General features: G+C 38.5%; 1 protein-coding gene across 1 annotated transcript; it reads left to right on the top strand.

The window, feature by feature from the left end:
- LOC109838401 lies at nucleotides 6,678-8,784 on the top strand. The gene is made up of 2 exons (XM_020406852.1): nucleotides 6,678-6,776; nucleotides 8,284-8,784. The coding sequence occupies exons 1-2, from the start codon at nucleotides 6,678-6,680 to the stop codon at nucleotides 8,782-8,784; spliced, it is 600 nt and encodes a 199-aa protein (XP_020262441.1).

The raw sequence follows: 20,538 nt of genomic DNA, 5'->3' as shown, positions 1-20,538 counted from the left end.
CGAACAAAGAATAGATCCAAAACTGAAAGATATAGTCTTTACCAAAAGATCTCACCTTTATCACCAACGAAGTCCTAAACGAGCCTCCAAATTGATCTACTCCTCCAAATAGCCCAAGCGTAGCCCGAGCTCTGATACCACTTGTTGCGCGCAGCAAAAATTTCGGCAGAGTTTCTGGTGCACAATAAGAGAGAAAGATCGATAAGAATTCTTGTTTCTCAAAGGGAACAAGAATCTGAAAGCCTAATATTCCATCAAAGTGGGATATTTGTTCTTCCTCTCGTCAGCTCTAGGACTGCGTGTCGAGGGATCCTAAAAACTATTACAATGATCACAAACTCAAACAACCAATTTTACGTGGTTCGGCAAACTGCCTACGTCCACAGGGCAAGGAGGGGGGATCTACTATTAGAGAGAAAAAGAATACAAATGGGTTTACAACTCTCACAATCTAAATCCTCAAATAGGCTCCTTGCTTTTCTTCTCAAGAAAAGGTCAGCCTCCAAATACTTTTTCTCTCCCAAAAACAGCAATTTCTCCTCTGTCGAAAAATTACCCACAGCCGAAACAAAATCTTGCACGCAGCTCTCATTTGCTCGAAGCCGCCGCCAAAAACAAATTTTTCCCAACCTCCTGCACTTGATCAGCCGAAACCCTAAGAAAATCCTAATTTATAGCAGAAAAAATCCAAGCTGAAAAATCACAGCCGAAACCCGTTAACCGAACTCGAAAACCCATTGGAAACACACGTGGGTGGGTCCTACCTGATTGCTGCTCCGCTTGCCTTCGCATGCTTGCGGGTGTGGGACCTGCTCACGTGGGGCGTGGGGTCTTCGCCATTCACATTAATAACATTTGTTCCCTCCAATTTGTTGATGACACTATCATTATATGTAGAGCTATTAACTATGCTAAAATAAATCTATTTTATTTTGGGAAATTAGCCACCAAAGATGCTTTATTTGCCAATATTCTTACCGTGCACTGAGCACCCTCCCTTTAAATATCTACAATCCCTATGAAAAAAAGTTCTCTCAACAAAAAAGACTGGCAACATATTTTAGATAAATTCTCTAATAGATTTTTTATGTGAGAAACTAAGCAACTATCCATTGGAGGGCATTTAACTCTTCTTAACTTTGTTCTATCCTCTTTCGCCTATGTTATTTGTCTTTTTTCAAGCTTTCGATTTGGCTTATCAAAGTTGATACAGGTATATCTTCTTCTCCTCTTCAGGAGCTTAGCGATCCTCATAAGAGCTTGAGAATAGATGATTATCATGGTATCTTGAGAATAGAGGCGTGGATGAAGCCGTTGATGGCGGCGAAAGAAGCCAAAAGCAAGAAGATAATAAAATCAGGGAACTAACGCTCAAGCTCTGGCCAGTCGACCGGACCAAGCTGGTCGGTCAACCGGATTCGTGCACACTACAAGGTGAGGAATGAGTCCTCTGATCGATCGACCGCGACACTCTGGTCGGTCGACCGGACGTGGTTCTGCCTACAGGGTTTGAAACCAACCCTCTGGCCGGTCAACCGTGACATGTGTGCCATTCAACCGGATTGAGTTTCTTAAGTTGTCTAGGACTCTTTTTGACGTGTTTTCCTGGTTTGTTTAGACTTGTTTATTTATAAGATTACCATCCACGTTATTAGGGATATAAATAGGATTATTTTAGGGTTTCTAGGGAATCAGATTGAATTCAAAAAGAATAGAGAGATTGTTCTTTATTCTAGTAAGATTATGAGAGAGAGATTTGTAATCTTTTATTACTCATAATCTAGAGATGGTATTTTCATTCACCAACTAAATTGTTCTTGTGTTTTCTATTGTTTTCTTCTCAACCCACCTTTGATAATTCTGTGATTAAAGTTGCTCACACAGCAACTCGTATCAAGTTGGTATCAGAATGATCAGATCCTGTGAAGGGGGAATCCTGTGTATGGTCCTTACTTGATCGTAGTATAAGAAATTAGGCGAGATTCTTATTTTCTTGGAAGAAATCTAGAAATTAAGAAAGAAGAAGATGACGGAAAGTGACAATTCAACAAGACTTGATGCGTTGGAGAAACTGATTGAAACAATCGGGTCGACTCTCACATAACTCATCGATCTTGTCTATGAAGGGAACAAAAAGGGTGAATCTTCTACAAAGTCCAATGTTTGTGGGAAAATTTGCAGTAAAAGAAATGAAGGAAAATTAATTTGTATTCCTTTAATCTCAGTTACAATTGGATTTCCTGATTACAAAAGAGAGGAGAATGATCTGGATTCTCCCTTTTGTTTAATTATGCATTCTTCACGGTAGCGATGAGATGCCTCCCTCGAATGCTCATGTCGAGTTTGCTTCTCGTTGACGATCCGCACGTCTTGATTCACTAGAAAGGTATCTCCTCCTCACGATTTGACGCTGTGGAGAACTTGCAAAGCAAGTTTTAGAACTCTTGATGAGTTGATTGATCTTAAACGTAATTGGTTAGACAAGCCAAGGGTCTCTTCTTTGCTGCCCAGAGCCGGATCCAAAAGCCCACAACTAAACTGATTTTTCAGTTATTTATAGGGGATTAAGGGGTGTAACCGTCCCCTTAATTCGCTCCTTGGTGGGGCTAGTGGGATGTAACCGCCCCTTAATCTGCTCCTAAGTGGAGTTGTGATCCCCTCAGATCGTGGAAAATGGTTTTGAAACTGTTCAGCTCGTGTTTGAACGAGTCAAACGCAAAATCCGCATTCTGGTGTGAATCCTGTGTTCAAACGCAGTATCTGGAAGCTCGAACGCAACGTCTGGAAGCTCGGACGCAGTGTCTGGATGCTGCGTTTGCAGCGATTTGGAAGCTGCGTCTGAGCTGTGTTTGCAGCGATTTGGAAGCTACGTTGGCGGTAGTTTAGCAGCATTTAAGAGCTGCATTTGGCAGCAGATGGAAGCTGCGTTGGCAGCTTTTGGAGGTTGCGTTTACAGCTGAACATGAGCTGCGTTGGCAGTTGGATCTAAGCTGCATTTGCAGCGTTTGGAGCTACGTTTGCACTGTGTTAGTGGCCGAGCTTGAGTTGCGTCAACGGCTAAAAACACTGTGTCTTGATGCTGGTACACGGGGAGGACTTCCGCGTCTTGGTTTGAGGAGACCGTCGATTTGTAGTCTCTTTCTATCAGAGCGTTGCAAAGATCGTCGTTTTGTAATCTTTGCTTTAGCTCTTTGATATGTGAGAGTCGTCAGATCATAACTCCTGATGTTGACTGTGAAGGTTGTTGATTAGAGCTTTCATCAGTTGTTGTGAAGGTCGTCAGATTATAACCTTCATTGATCTACGTGAAAGTCTTCAAATTGTAGTCTTCTGGAAGTCGTCATATTGTAACTTCCATCATTGGTGTTTGATGGGGAATCAGCTATCTATTGTGATTTTTAGACAGCCTACATCCAAAAAGAAGCCTGTAGAGTCCGATGGAGAGAGTGAAGATTCAAATTCCGGCGAGGAGGTCAAGACCGTCAAGACTACTCCATATCAAGGGGGTAAGGGTCCTTACCAAAATTTGAAGATTATTTCAGAGTAAAGATTCATGTTTATGATGGGAATGTGAACGTCAAAAGGCTTGATGATTGGATCGAGCGTATGGCAACTTATTTTACTCTTTATGGCTACTCGTCAAAAGAGAATATCGTTTTTGCGACATTGAAGCTTTCAGGTCACACGTTGACATGGTGAAAATCCTATTGCAAGCAGGAGAAGAAGACAGTGTCATGGAACAAGTTTAAGCAGCTACTGAGGAAGTAATTCTACCCGGTAGGATTCCTTGAGGAGCATCAGTACAAGTGGTACGACTTACACCAAAGATTCAACCAGACCGTTCAAGAATACATAACGGAGTTCATCATCAAAACAAGAAGGCCAACATATACTTCTCCCAGCACCGATTAGCCACGTGCCCTGTCTGCTTGCAGTGATTGCAAGTCAATCCTGCCTTCCCTGGATCACCCTTCTTCTTCTCTTTCTTAGGTTGAGAGCCACTAGACTTGCCTCCAGCTTGCTTGGAATCTCCCTTCGTGTCGTTGCCCTTCTTCTATTTGTCCTCAATGGCAATAGCAATCACACTCGCTTTTACAATAGAGTCGGTCGTGAATAGCTTCATCTCCTTCCGGATATATTCATTCAGTCCCGTCATATACTTCATAAAAACTGAGTATTCCTCCGTCGTTATATTGAGGACCATCGCTTGTTGCTGGGACTAATATATTTTGTCTTCTGTTTGTATAATTCTATTTATTATAGACAAATAACATGTTGGAGGATGAATGGAATTGCGCTTTCACGATCATATCCAATGGAGGTTGGCGGAATTGTGGAGTGAAGCCTATGCAATTCAAATTGATGATCCAAGCTCTAGGTTCATCCACAAGTGTACCAAGTTGAGCTACATCGAAGATCAATCAAGCTTGGGTATATTTAGTTTAGGTTTTATATTATGTGTGTTAGTACTTTAAGCTCAATCATATATACACACACATATTTGGTTTATATATATATATATATATATATAGTTATATATATACACAAGTTTTAGTTTATGAATTTAACAATCATTGTATACATATTTTATTAAGTCTATAAAATCATTTCATAGTGTTTTAAAACATTGTTTATGTCAAAACAACAAATTTCATGTATATCACGTTTTCATGTTTTGGACACACTTGCAAAATACATGAGTTTTCACAAATGGGAAACTCAATTTGAGAAATTCTTTTTCTAACATGTTCAATTTTATGTTTATAAATGCTTCCCAAAGTTTTATAAATTTTGGAATTAATTTTTTATGTTTATTTGAATTTACAAAATCTAGTTTTTAATAAGCTCATGTTCGTGCACATGTTCGTGCATGTTTTTACAAAACTAATGCGTTTTCACAATTGGGAAATGTAATTTGAAAAATTTCTTTGTTTACATGTTTATCATCATATATACAAATATTTTCCCAAGTTTTACTAATTTTGAAGTTTTTTTGTTATTTTCAATTGAATTTACAAAACCGAGTTTTCTGTAGTTTTTTTCAGAAACTATATATCTATGTTCAAACATTTATTTATCTCAACTAGGAAGTGATATTTTAGAAATGATTTCTCTAACATGTTTATCTACATGTCTAGAACATTTCCTCAAAATTTCATAATTTTTGAGTTAATGTACTATTTTTAATTGATTTTATGAAGTCAGATACACAAAATTCTAGAATCTGTCAAAATCAAAAACTGTCCGTAAACAGTGCGATCGACCGCTACAGTCGACCGTGTTATAGTGTGGTTGACCATCATGGTTGACCGTCTGTAGTCCAAAGAGCAGTTTTGTAGTTTTATTTCTCACGGTCGACCGTCACGGTCGACCGCCGAAGTTACTGTTGCACAGTAAAGGTAACTTGCTGATTTTTGTTTTTTAGTGAGTTTTTGGGGTTTTTGGGGTTTTTGGGTTGTTTTCTTCTTCCCTATATATACCCCTTTGCCATAACTATTTTCTACTAATAATGAGAGTGTTTTAGACAAGTTTAAGAAAGTTTTAAACAAGGGTTTATGTTTGGTTTAAGTTTGTTTTAAAAGCTTTTAAGCAATTGAGAGTTTAATTTTGTAAAATCAATTTCACAAGAGCTAGAAGAGATCATCACTTGGTGTTTGAGCTTCAAATCATCTCTCTCTCACTCTTGTCATTTATTGGAGAAGTTTTCTAAACTCAGTCTATCTTTACTTTTATATTGTTTGATTATCATTCTATTAACCTAGTATTTATATTTGAGTTTAGTTGATTTAATTTCACTCATTGTTCACACACACCCACTTGAGCTTATTGTATTTACATTTATAATATAATTTGGGTTATGGGTTTGTGACATTGAGAGTGAGCTTAATTGTGTTCTCATCTATTATAGAGAATAAATCATTTGTTATATTGTGAGCCTATTTGTGAAGATCACTTTGTAATACACTTGTACACCGAGAGAAGTGTGTGATGAGAGACGGGGTCGTCCCAAGAGGACTGTAGTAGGTGGTAATACCTAGAGAGATGTTATAATTTCTAACACTTGAGGGAGACATGGACTAGATACCAACACTTAAGAGGGTGTAAAGTAGGATTGTAAGAGTGTGAGATTATAAAGTTTTCGGTTAGCTAGAAAAACGAGTGTGAGGTGTAAACGTTGTTCGGGTAAGCGTAGAAAAGCCGGTTGTGATAGTGGAGATCTCCTCGAGATGAGGAGCAGAGACGTAGGTCAAGTGGTTAGACCGAACTCCGTGATAATATCGTTTTGTTTTTTATTGCATTGGTGTACCTATCCTTGTATTCATATCTTATATCGCCTTTGTGTATTGCTCTTCATATTGTCCTATCACATTTGTAGATTGTTTATTTCCCCTTGTATTAGTTTATATATCCTTGCATATAATTCACTATACATCTCATTGCTAGGATATTGCTCTTTGGTTATATTGCTCATTCTTGCTTATAACATATTATATATCTATCTTGCAATAATATTTTATTAATAAGTTTTAATTTGCATAAAATCAGATTAGATTAGCATAAGACCCTAATCACCCCCTAGGTTCTAACAGTATCCTCATCTAAAGCCGAAGGGGTTGAAGAAGAAGGAGGGAAAAAAGGCGTACGTGATAGCACAGGGTCTGAAGGAAGTTCCCAGGATGATAGAACCCAACTGCAGTCTTAACCTTATGGCAAGGAAGCAGGTCGCGAATGAAGACGAAGACGCCATGGAGCAGCTCTTTATTCTTAAGTTGAAGGTGAAGACTAGATTGGTCGATGCCATCGTTGATCTAGGGAGCTAGAAAAATTTGATATCTAAGGCCTTGGTTCAAAAACTGGGATTGAAGATGGTAAAACATCCGAAGCCTTGTCCTTTAGGGTGGATTCAGAAGGAGGTAGGATTGAGTATGATCAACCAATGCACTTTTAGATTTGCACTCCACGAGTCGTATATTGATGAGGTCACGTGCGACGTCATTCCATTGGATGTTTGTCAAGTTATACTAGGTAATCCCTATTTGTGGGATAAGTACGCAATCTATGACAGGCAGGCCTAGAAGTGTACATTCACCAAGGATGGTGAGCAGTTCATATTTCGTTTGACATCTCTTCCATAGGAGACTAGATTGGTGATAGTGACTCAAGCGAAGAGGCTAGTTAATGTAAGTAAGAAGTTTGTATTGTTATTCATTAGGCCTTATGATAAACAGTTGAGTAGGATATGCTTGACCACATTGAGCAAGCTTCAAGAGGGAGATCTTGGTAGGTTGAAGCCAAGTATGCGGACTTATTTTTAAAGATCATAGGACTACTACCAGGACGGGGTGTGGAGCATGAGATTATGCTGACTGGCGAGAGTTCCTTGCCGAATATAGGTCTATACCTCACATCTGTACAGGGGTCTGAGGAGATAAAGTAGGTTCAGGAGCTTCTGGAGACAGAAGTGATGTGCTGAGTTTTTCATCTTGTGGGTCGCTAGTGTTATTGGTGCCCAAGAACAATGGAGGCTGGCGCATGTGTGTGGATTACCCACTACATCGGATCGATGATCTTATGGACCAGTTGGAGGGAACGAGGTTTTTCACAAAGTTGGATCTGAATTCTGGTTACCATCATGTGAGGATTCGCGAGGATGACACTTGGAAGACTGCGTTTAAGACCAAGCAGGGTCTCTTCGAGTGGTTGGTGATGCCATTTGGATTATGCAACGCTCCGGAAACTTTTATGAGAATCATGAATGATTTGTTGCGACCTTTTATAGAGGATTTTATGATAGTTTACCTCGATGATATCTTGGTGTGCAGCAGGACCTAGGAGGAGTATCTTGTCCATGTCGAGAAGGTGTTTGAAGTGCTGTAGAACAGACAGATGAAGCTCAATGGGAAGAAATGTGAATTTAGGAAGGACAAGTTGATGTATCTCGGCTTCATCATAGGGAAGGGCCAGTGAATAATAGATCCAGGCAAGGTGGCGGTGATCACGAAGTGATCGACACCTAGGACAGCGACGGAGGTGAGAAGCTTCATAGGGTCTTTCCAGTACTTGCGCAAGTTCATTCGATATTTTTCGACTTATGCAGCACCTTTATATAGCCTTACGAAGACGAATGTTTAGTTCGAGTGGGGGAGGATGCATGAAGAGGCTTTTCAGATGCTGAAAAGGAAGATCTCGGAGGCACCGATGTTGGTGTTGCCTAATTTGTAGAGGACCTTCAAGGTAGAGACCGGCACTTCTAGCTATGCTATGAGCGCCGTATTGATATAGGATAGGAAGCCAGTGGAGTACAATTCTGAGATGTTCACGGGTGCTATTCAGAACTACCCTACCTACGACAAGGAGTTTTATGCACTTATCAGTCGATCAATCATTAGAGGGGTGTATTTGTTGGATAAAGAGGTGGTTGTGCACTCGGATCATAAGTCATTTGAGTTCCTACATGCCCAGATAAAGCTGCAGCAGGAACGACACATAAAGTGGATGTGCTATTTGATGGTGTTCAACATCATCATTAGGTACAAGAAGGGGGCGACTAACATGTTGGTCGATATGTTATCTTGGCCGCCAGTGAGGGATTTATTGGTGGCGATGCGTATTCAGCCCTTAGTTCCTTTGGAGTATGTGCAGATTTACACATCCAGTAAAGACATTAGTAGTGTGTTCGATCAGGTTAAGGCTGGTCGAAGGGGGGAGTACGAGCTTGGAGAGGATGGTTTGTTATATCGTGGGACATCGCTTTCTATTGTGGAGGATGGTGATAGGTTGTAGTGGGTTAGAGAGGTACATACATCATGTGTACAACGTCATTTTAGGATTCATAAGATGCTTCTCAATCTATAGCGCCATGTCTTTTGGCCAAAGATGCTAGAGGATGTTACCAAGTACGTTGGAAGGTGTAAGATATGTTGTATTTCGAAGACTTCTAACAGGAAGCGAGGATTGCACGTACCATTACTAGTACCTTCTAGACCGTGGGAGAGCATCTCTATGGAATTCTTAGGAGGGTTTCCAACGACCAAGCGCAGGCATGACTATTTATACACTATGGTGGACCGGTTAAGATGGTGGTCTTGATTCCTTGTAAGAAGACTATGACGGGAGCTGGTGCAGCGTAATTGTTCTTTGAACATGTGTAGAAGCAAATTGTGTTACCGAGTTCGATTATTTTGGATCGGGATAGCTAGTTTCTCAGGCATTTTTGGGATTCTTTGTGGAGTTTGATGGACACTAGATTGAAGACGAGCACAGTCTTTCATCCACAAACAGACGGACAAACAGAGGTAGTCAACCGAACTATGGTACACATGTTAAAGGGGTATAACTCCAGGTATCCCAAGACTTGGGATGAGAGCTTACCATATCTTCAGTTTGCATTCAATCGGACTATTCATGGATCTTCGGAAAAATCACCGTTTGAGACGTGCTACGGATTCTTACCGTCATGTCCGTTCGATCTCGTGTTTTCTAGTGAAGCTATGGCCGACGGCAAGGAAGGGAGTGAAAGATAACGGGCTTAACGATTTCTAGAGAAGATTGCACATATTCACGCTACGGTTGAAGCTCAATTGAAGAAGTCACAAGCTAAGTATAAGGCGAAGCATAATCAACATCGAATTCCTTGTAACTTTGGTAAAGGTGATATGGTCTGGCTGAAGTTGAGTAAGGAGCAGCTAAAGGGAGAAGAGAAGAAGTTGAAGCCTATATGATATGGTCCAATTTGAATTCTCGATCAGATTGGTGACAATGCCTTCATGCTAGATTTGCCACGTTACTTAGGCATGTATTCGGTGATTAATGCCGAGTACTTAAAGTTGTTTGAGCCTCTATTATTGGACGATGAGGGTGACGACAAAGTGATCTTACCGTACGTTGAAGACTTGTGGTTTGAAAGAGAAGAGCCAGTGTAAGAGGATTGTATTTTAGAGCAGAATATGACTACGACGAGATGCAGGACGAAGGAGTCATTTCTGATCGGACGCCAAGTTCAGGTTCCTAGCAAAGCCAGGTGGTTCAATAGGGAAGGAGAGACTCGCGAGTTCCCTCAGCTAAAGTTCTAACTTGAATGGGATTTCAAGTTCCTAAAAGGGGGAGCCATGATACGGCCGTGTGTATCTTTTTCTCTGTTTCGGGAGCTTAGTTATCCTCATGGGAGCTTGAGGATAGACGGTTATCATGGTATCTTGAGAATAGATGAGTGGATGAAGGCGTTGATGGCGGCAAAAGAAGCCAAAAGTAAGAAGACAACAAAATCAGGGAACTGACGCGTAGGTTCTGGCCGGTCGACCGGACCAAGCTGGTCAGTCGACCGGATTCATGCACACTACAGGGTGAGGAATGAGTCCTTTGACCGGTCGACCGCGACACACTGGTCGGTCGACCAGAGTGGTTCTACTTGCATGGTTTGAAACCAACCCTCTAGCCGATCAACCGGATCGAGTTTCCTGAGATGTCTAGGACTCTTTTTGACGCGTTTTCCTGGTTTGTTTGGACTTGTTTATTTACAAGATTGCTATCTATGTTGTTAGGGATATAAATAGGATTGTTTTAGGGTTTCTAGGGAATTAGATTGAATTCAAAGAGAATAGAAAGATTGTTCTTTATTCTAGTGAGATTGTGAGAGAGATATTTGTAATCTTTTATTACTCATAATTTAGAGAAGGTATTTTCCTCTGTCAACTGAATTATTCTTGTGTTTTCTATTATTTACTTCTCAACCCACCTTTGATAATTTCACGATCAAAGGTATTCGCACGGCAACTCGTATAAAAAGTAATGGATAAGATCAGAAGGAACTTTTTATGGAGAGGAAATAGTAATAATTCTGCAGCTAGATCCTTAATGAATTTGAGTTTGATTTGTAAACCCAAAAGGGATGGTGGGTTGGATATCCTTAATTTATATAATTTTAATCTTTCTTGTTGGCCTTCTTGTTTTGATGATGTTTAACAAACAATTTATTACTAATGTTGTTTGTCTAGTGTTTGTGCATTCCTATATTTTGTAGACAAACAACGTAGTTGGAGGATGGATGGAATAGAGCTTCAACGATCATATCCAAAGGAGGTTGGCGGAATGTCGGTGAAGCCTTGCTATTCAAAGTTCAAGATCCAAGTTAAAGCTTCATCCGAGAGATTACCTAGAAGAGCTTATTGAAGATCAAGATCAAGCTTGGGTAATTTAGTTTAGGATTTATATTATGTGTGTTATATACTCTAAGCTCAATTATCTATACACACACATTTATTGGTTTCTTCGTATATATATCATCTTTTATTAAGTCTACAAAATCATTTTGTAATGTTTCAAAACATGGTTAAGCTAAAATGTCAAGATTCATATGTTTACATTTTCATGTTTTGGACTATTTTGCAAAATGATGATATTTTTTATTTGGGAAGTCCTTTTTGATAACCAGTCATTGTAGCATGTTTATTATCATGTTTACAATCATTTCCCAAAGTTTTATATTTTTTGGATTTTATTTGATATTTTTAAACAGCGTTTTAAAATCAGATAAACAATTTTTCAGAACCTGTCATATCTATTTTCGGTCGACCGCACCGGTCGACCGAATCTGAGGTCAAAAGTTCTCTGGGCGACAGAAGCCTGTCGGTCGACCGGTCCGGTCGACCGATGAAAATTTTCGATCGACCGACGAATTTTCCGGTCGACCGACGAGTGTTCCTTCAGCTTCCAACGGCTAGTTTTTTGACCGTTGCATTGGGGCTGTGTTTTGTCTTTTGCTCACGTTTTTGGCTGAGTTGAGAGAGGGTATAAGTACCCCATTGCCTTCAACTCTCAAACTAACCAAGAGAGTTTTAAAACAAGTTTAAGAAAGTTTTAACAAGGGTTTATGTTTGGTTTAAGTTTGTTTAAAAAGCTTTTAAGCAATGTTTTAATAAGAAGTTTTTAAACAAGGGTTTTTAAAAAGAGTTTAAGCTTGTTTAAGGGTTTGGTTTAATCTGTTTTGGTTTTCACAAGTGGAGGAGATTATCTTTTTGTTTGGGCTCATTTCTCCATCTCTCCATCTTGATCTAGAGAAGTTTTCTAAACTCAAATTCTAGCTTTACATTTATATACTTGTTTGATTATCATTGTTTCTTAAGCTAGATTTCATACTTGAGTTTAGTTGATTTGATTTTATTGAATCTCATTGTTACACACACCCACTTGAGCTTATTGTATTTGCATACATAGTATATTAGGGTTGTGAGAGTTGTAACATTGAGTGTGAGCTTTTATTGTGTTCTCATCCATATTAGAGAACAATTTATATTTGTTACATTGTGAGATTGTTAGGTTTTCGGTGAGCTAGAAACCGAGTGTGGTGTGAAAGTTTTCGGTGAACTAGAAAACCGATTGTGAGGAGTGACGTTGATCGGTGAGCGTTGAAAACCGATACTGTGAGGTGTAAACGTTGTTCGGGTGAACGTAGAAAACCCGGTTGTGATAGTGGAATTCTCCCCGGGAGTGGGGAGCGGAGACGTAGGACGGAAGGTCCGAACTCCGTGATCATATCGTATGTTTATGATTGCATTGGCGTTCTTATTCTTGTTTTCATATCTTATATCGTCTTTGTGTATTGCTCATCATATTACCCTATCACTTGTGTAGATTGTTTATTTTACCCTTGTGTTGTTTATATATCCTTGCATATATACATATTCATCATATAGGATATATCTCTTTGTTGTTCATATTACTTATCCTAGCTCATATACATTGTTGTATTTCATACTTGCTAGGATAACTTGTTAATAAGTTTTAATTGGCATTTAATCGGATTAGATTAGCATAAGACCCTAATCACCCCCCTCTAGGGTCTAACATTTCTTTGATTTTCAAATGGATGTGGAAGGTGGTCTATAATGATTCTTCTGTGTGAAAAGTTCTTTCTTCCATGTACTCTTTAGGATATCATAATCCTAGTTAGACAAGACTAAGTCTCATTGATTTTAAATTTTGGCAAGATGTTTTCTCTAGTAGTCAAGCTTTAAAGTGTCTAGTGCAATAGAGTTTAGGTGATGGTTCCAGTATTAGATTCTAGAAAGTCAAATGGACAGGCTCAAACTCTTTAGCCTCTCTTTTCCCCTTAAAATACAACCTTTCTTTTTCTAAATAAGCCACTGTTAGATCTTAGGGGATCTTTAATAATAACCAATGGAGATGGCAACCTTTGCTTCAAAGACCTATCATTGCTAAGGAGAGAGAATATGTCTTAGGACTTAAACATTATCTTTCTAATCTTTCCATTTTTCCGTCTAGTGGTAGGGGAACAATTTGTGGCCTTATCATCTTTCAGTACATTTTCAGTTATGTCCTTGTATTCTTTCCTCGATGGTAGTGGTACATTATTTTAGGGTTTCAATTTTATATGGAGATCCATCATCCCTGTGAAAGTTAAAATTTTCTTATGGCTTCTCTCTAAAGAAAACTTAACTAAGACCAATTTGGAGTCCAATGGATGGATATGAGATTCTACGCGTTCTTTTAGCAATGAGGCCCTTAACAATGATGAACACTTTTTTCTTCACTGCTCATTTGTGAAAGATGTCTAGTCTTTTTTCATGCTAATCCTTAAGCTTTCCACTAAAGCACAAGACGTCAGTTACATTGTTGATTCTTATGGTTCTTTCTTGGTACGTAGAAAGTGATAGCAGAACATTATATATGGTCAATTCTCTTCCCTTCTTTTTGCTGGTGCATATGGAGAGTAAGAAATAATCTTATTTTCAGCGAGACTTCAATTACTGCTTGTGAATTAGCCTCTAATATTGGATATTTCATTCTTAAATGGACAAGGAAGTTGTCTTCTAAGCAATCCTCTAAAATCAAGGAGTTGGCAGAAAAGCAGGGGATAGATAGGTTGCTGCTACAAGATGAGGCATCTTCAGTTGATGATGTTCGTGCGGGAGATAACTTCTAAGAGACCCGATCAGTTCTTCCTTTGGATTCTTAACTATTTTAAACTCTTATTTTGTTCTCTTTTGGTTTGTGGGTTTATATTTATTTTGAGCTTAGCCACAACTTTAAAACAAATGTATCCTCTTCTGCCTATCTTGTCCTATATTTGCGTAGTTTAAGTTATAGTTTTGATCAAATATCTATGACTTCTGCATTAGGTGATGTCTATGATCCTCTCCATACTCTTGGGTATGAACTATTTGATCATTACTATTTTTAGACCAATTTTATCTAGGTTTAGTTTGTTTGGTTAATGATATTTGAATAGGGCATCTCGCGCTGTATTAACTTTCAAAAAAAAAGAATATGATTAAAGATGGATTTGGATCTTATTCAATTAAATAGTAATTGGAGATGGTCTAGTTACCCATATCTTTAACATTCATTTTAATTTCAAGAGATAAAATGATGCCACACAGGATTCCATTATCACAAAAGTGATTTTCAAGACAATAGTAATTTTTAAGATAATAGTGGCAATCTTAAGTGAACTACACATTCTCAACCACCCGCATGTGGTAGGTGGTTCTGAGCCACTACGTTTTTGGGGTCAATTTACCAAATTGCCCCCTTATTTTGCACTTAGATCGTTAGTACAACTTGCTCACATGCAGGCGGTTCTGATAGGAACATACTCTCCTAAGTGGCCTTATCTTATCCCTTGAACTATATTAATTAAATGGGGAGGATCAGAATATTATGCACCTAATATCTGGATCCAATAGCTCTACTATTAGTTAAAGAGGTTTTGTATTTTCTAGCAAATTTTCCTTCTTCTCCTCCTTTTAATCCTTCATGAATTACATCCAAGATTGCGCATGACTAAGAGTGGTATCTAGGTCGGATCTTTATATTATGGTTATCTTCTCCTAGGATGCACCTTTATTTGTGGTCCTGTCTCATATTCCAAGAAAGTACCTACATCTTTTTATTTTTAGTTTTATTTTATTATTATTATTTTTTGATTGAAGAAAGTACCTACATCTTAAGTCATAGGATGCAGTTGTAGAAAGTGAAGAGTAAAATGTAGGGTACGGGGTACCCATGATCTGTCTCAAGCATGATGTGACAATAACAACAATATACATACAGGTCAGATACACCGATAGATGGTGGGCTCACAAATTGCACTGTAAGATGCTAACCTATTTCATTCTCACAAACAATATTTATATGAAGTAGACTTAAAGTTTAGAAAAGTAAAATAAAGGTTAGTTCTTTCTAATGACTTGTTGGAGTGTTTCATATGTGTGCAAAGGTCAAGTAGAAAAGAAGAATGGCATCTTATATCAAGAAATTAAGAAATATTTGCGATCCCCTACATTTCCAATGAACATTTGTTTAAATTTCTAATTACCATTTTTAAAAATATACTAGCCTTTTTAAAAATTCTCAATATATTCTCAGGTTTCTATATGTTTCTGTACTTATACAGTTCTTGTTAATAATTATAGTAGTCAGAATTATTTAAGAACATGTTAATAATTACTTGCATATGATGCGAGCCTAGCACCAATAAAAGAGCCATTACAAATTAATGTTCCTTCACTGGGAAGAACTGTGCCTTTCATAAACATCAATATGAAGATAAAAAAATCAATATGAAGAAAGATGTGGTATCCTTGATTAGCAATTATTTAGAATAGAAGTCTTGGAGCCTACCTTTTCTACCTATTTGAGGAGTGCAAATAACTTCCCATACACTCCATGTAACTTTTGGCACATAAGTTTGGTCCCCATGGCATCATTTCCTCACAAGGGCACCTAAAATTCAATTTAATTCATGAATGCAAGATTTCCTAATGGGAAAGATTTTGGTGACGTGTTCATTGTACTGTAAGCATCAAGGCATGCATCAACTTGGTCAAACCCATAAATAGAAGGCTAAAAGAAGCAGAAGGATATGCCTTGCATGGACATAGCCAACGTACTTGGAGAGGCAACTCACACGCAACTCATCGGAGAGGACGGATCAGATTGTAACCAGGACCAACCTATTTGTCTCAAGCCATGTTCACTATTGGAAACTCTTACTTGAATTCTAAAGGCTAAACTTATATGATGGGAGTATTGGAAATAAAAAGTTTTATGTTATTGGCATAGTGTAATTAGTATTTTTCACATTTGGTTAAAACTGTGGGGTCAAAATTGTCTAACTTAGTTGCATACAAGTGCATCCAATTAAGATAGATAATTTTGTTTTGTATATCAATCCTGTCAAATTCACCCTATGGGAGAGGGTTTTATTTTTATGTGGATTCATGGTTTCCAAAAGACTCAAGAGCCTATTGTTAATTACCCTTATTAATGAAAGAAACCTTAGATTAAGAGTCAATAAAAATCATCAAAATAACAGAAAATATACAAAGCAAGAAAATTATATATATATTTTCTTTGATCATATACACGGCTTAACTAGGTGGCGTACGCCCAATGTACAAATTTTCATATAAAGTCTTGATTGATAGAAATACGGTGGTTGAAACTTAGGTTTAGGCCTGTCTTGGAGATGTGAAATAGAATTTGGGTTTTGGGCCCAATTTAGTGACGTTGAGGTCCAACTTGAAATTTGGCCTAGTTTAACGACGTAGAGGTCAAACTTAAAATTTGGCCCAGTTTACAACGTAGAGGTCGAACTTAAAATTTGGCCCATTTTAATGACATGGAGGTCAAATTTAAAATTCGGCCCATTTTAATGATGTAGAGATCAACTTGAAATTTAGCTCATTTTAACGACGTGGAGGTCGAACTTGAAATTTGGTTATGTAGTCCAGTTTAACGATGTAGAGGTCGAATTGGGTATTTATTCTAGTTTAACAACTTAGAGGTCAAATTTAAAATTTTGTCCAATTTAACTACATAGAGGTCAAATTGGATATTTAGTCAAGTTTAATGACATAGCGGTCGATTCTTGAAATTTGGCCCATTTTAACGACGTGGAGGTTGAACTTGAGATTTTACTCTAATTTAACGACGTAGAGGTCAAATTTAGAGTTTATTCCAGTTTAACGACTTAAAGGTCAATTTTTGGAATTTATTTTAGTTTTATGAAGTAATGGTCAAATTTGAAATTTTGACCAGTTTAACGACTTAGAGGTCAAATTTGGGATTTCATGCAGTTTTACGACGTAAAGGTCGAATTTAGAATTTTGTCTAGTTTAACGACTTAGAGGTCAAATTTGGAATTTCTTTCAGTTTTATGATATAAAGGTCGAATTTGAATTTTTTCTAGTTTAACGACTTAGAGGTCAAATTTGAAATTTATTTCAATTTTACGACATAAATGTCAAATTTGAAATTTTGTCTGATTTAACGACTTAGATATAAAATTTAGGACTTATTTTAGTTTTCGACGTAAAGGTAGAATTTGGAATTTTGTCCAGTGTAATGACTTAGAGGTAAAATTTAGGATTTATTTTAGTTTTACGACGTAAACGTTGAATTTGGAATTTTTTCCAGTTTAACGACTTAGAGGTCAAATTTGGGATTTATTTCAGTTTTATGACGTAATGATCGAATTTTGATTTTTGTCCAGTTTAACGACTTAGAGGTCAATTTTTGGATTTATTTTAGTTTTAGGACGTAAAGGTCGAATTTGGAATTTTGTCCAGTTTAACGACCTAGAGGTCAAATTTGGGATTTCTTTTAGTTTACGACGTAAAGGTCGAATTTGGAATTTTGTCCAGTTTAACGAATTAGAGGTCAAATTTGAAATTTCTTTTAGTTTTACGACGTAGAAGGTCAATTTTGGAATTTTAAATCTAGTTTAACGACGTAGAGGTCAAACTTGAAATTTATTTCAATTTTATAATGTAAAAGTCGAATTTGGGATTTTAAATTCAGTTTAGTGACGTAGAGGTCGGACTTGAAAATTTGTTGGATTGTGTATTTGGACCAGTTTAACGACTTAGGGCTCGACATAATTGAACCATTTGATCTTAAACCTCTTGATGCATGTTCTTACACTAGGTTATTTCAAGTGTATTTCTTTTTACACAAAATATTCTTTCACCCAGTTTAGGGACGAAATGGTTCGTTCTTGTGTCTCCTTTGTTGGCCTCTTTGTTTTGATGATGTTTAACAAATAATTTATCACTAATGTTGTTTGTCTAGTATTGATGTATTTCTATTTATTATTGATGGAATCGAGCATTCACGATCATATCAAATGGAGGTTGGCGGAATTATGGAGTGAAGCCTATGCAATTCAAATTGAAGATCCAAGTTCTAGCTTCATCCGTAAGTGTACCAAGTTGAGCTACATCGAAGATCTATCAAGCTTGGGTATATTTAGTTTTGGTTTTATATTATGTGTGTTAGTACTTTAAGCTCAATCATATATACACACGCATATTTGGTTTTTATATATATAGTTATATATATACACAAGTTTTGGTTTATGGACTTAAAAATCATTGTATACATATTTCATTAAGTCTATAAAATTAATTCATAGGGTTTCAAAACATTGTTTATGTCAAAACATCAAATTTCATATATATCACATTTTTATGTTTTGGACACACTTGTAAAATACATGAGTTTTCACAAATGGGAAATTCAATTTGAGAAATTCTTTTTCTAACATGTTCAGTTCTATATTTATAAATGTTTTCCAAAATTTTATAAATTTTGGAATTAATTTGTGTAGGTGTAAATTTTGATCTCCCAAAAATAGGGAACTTCGTTTGTATTGATAATAACAGCTTATTACAAACTAATAATCAAATGTTTACAACAGAAGCGGAGGGAATGCCCTCCTTGTTTAACGTGGGTTCTTCGGTGGCGATAGGACGCCTCTCTCGGTGCTCATGTCGAGTCTGCTTCCCTTGGACGATCCGATCGAAGTTGCTGCCGGAGCTTCAGTTCTCAAATGAGGGAGCCTTCGGCAAAAGTCCAGGTTCAACCTTTGGGAGATTAGCCAGCAGAATATGTAACAGCCCCCCTTCTTCATGCTGCTGAAGATGGGTTTTAGTAGGCAAGGGATGGCATGGGCCATCCCTTGATTCATGGGATTTGACCACTAATATAGGTGAGCGAGCCATCCGCCCTAGCTGGTGGGATGTGACCACTTAGGGGCCCTGTCAGCCGCCCTAGCTGTGGGATGTGACCACTTAGGGGGTCCTGTCAGCCGCCCTATTCTTGCTAAGTGAGGAGCGCCATGCTTTCTCCCTTGATTTGTGGGATTTGACCACTGATGTAACTGTTCCCATACTCCAAGTGAGCAGTTGACAGTGAGCTGGCGAGTCTGCAGCTTGGGTCTGCAAGCGGGCTTAGGACTGCAGGCAGACTTGGGTCTGCAGGCGAGCTTGCAGGCGAGCTGAGTCTGCAGGCGATCTTGGGACTACAGGCAGACTTGGGTCTGCAGGCGAGCTCGAGTGTGCAGGCGAGCTTGTGACTGTAGGCAAACTTGGGTCTGCAGGCGAGCCTGCAGGCGAACTGGGTCTGCAGGTGAGTTCAGGACTGCAGGCAGACTTGGGTCTTGATTGTGCAGGTGAAATTCGAGCTGCAGGCGAGCTCCTGAGCATGGATCGAAGAATAGGCCGTAACTTTCAAACCGTAAGTCGGAATTGGACGAATTATATATGAAAATCGCCTATCTCGACGAGATGGAGCCATTCGAACCAAGCCAAAGGCTTTGGTTCGCTTCCTCCGTTTCACCAAATTTCTTACGGTTTGGGAGATATCTACGTTTTCCCCTTTTCATCAGTATTTTTCCCCTTTTTGCTATTTCGGGCGAGGTTTTAGCAGTTTTATTCTGAGCTTCTCTGATAAGGATTTAAAGGCAATTTTTATTGCCTACAAAACCCCCTTTAAAGTTTTCAGACCTGAATCAGGCCGCATGGGGTCTGGAACACTTTGGATATGAAGACCTGTAAAGTGATCCCTGCTCAGATGGAGTGAGGAGCCCTCCAACGAGCTCGGTGAAGTTGATCTCTTCACTCGCAACTGATGATCGCCTTCTAGGATTTTGAGCATTGTCTTTCCCACCTGCCGTTTGATTTGGACTAGCCATGCTCTTGCCCTTAGCATGGTAAGTTGTCGAGGAGTTTCTCTTAGGCTCAATGCTAAAATTTCTCCTCTATCCTTAGCCTTTCGAGGCGTTTGGATTAAGAGAGTAGGGAGCAGTTTAACCTCGTATACCAGTCGGAGGGTAGGAGCAGTTTAGACTCATGCACCAGTTGGAGTGAAGGAACAGTTTATCCTTGTGCACCAGTTGGAGGAAATGAGCAGTTCATACTCTTGCACCGGTTGAAGGAAAGGAGCAGTTTATACTCTTGCACCAGTGGGAGTATAAAGGGGCAGTTTAGACTCATGCACCAGTTGGAGTATAAGGGGGCAGTTTAGACTCATGCACCAGTTGGAGTAAAGGGAACAGTTTATACTCGTATACCCGTTGGAGTCTAGGGGGGAAGCTTATCTTCTCTTAGGGCAAAGATGAAGAAGAACCCTGATTTGTCTTCTCTTGGGGCAAAGACGAACCCTAAAATAGCAGCACATCGCATAGTAGGCAACTATCAAACAACAACGCCTTTTATGGGAAAGACGGTGCTGGGA

This window comes from Asparagus officinalis, chromosome 1 (assembly GCF_001876935.1).
Source record: "Asparagus officinalis chromosome 1, Aspof.V1, whole genome shotgun sequence".
NCBI classification, from domain to species: Eukaryota; Viridiplantae; Streptophyta; class Magnoliopsida; order Asparagales; family Asparagaceae; genus Asparagus; species Asparagus officinalis.
Note: the sequence above shows the minus strand (reverse complement) of the source record. Positions and strands in the feature narration are given on the sequence as shown.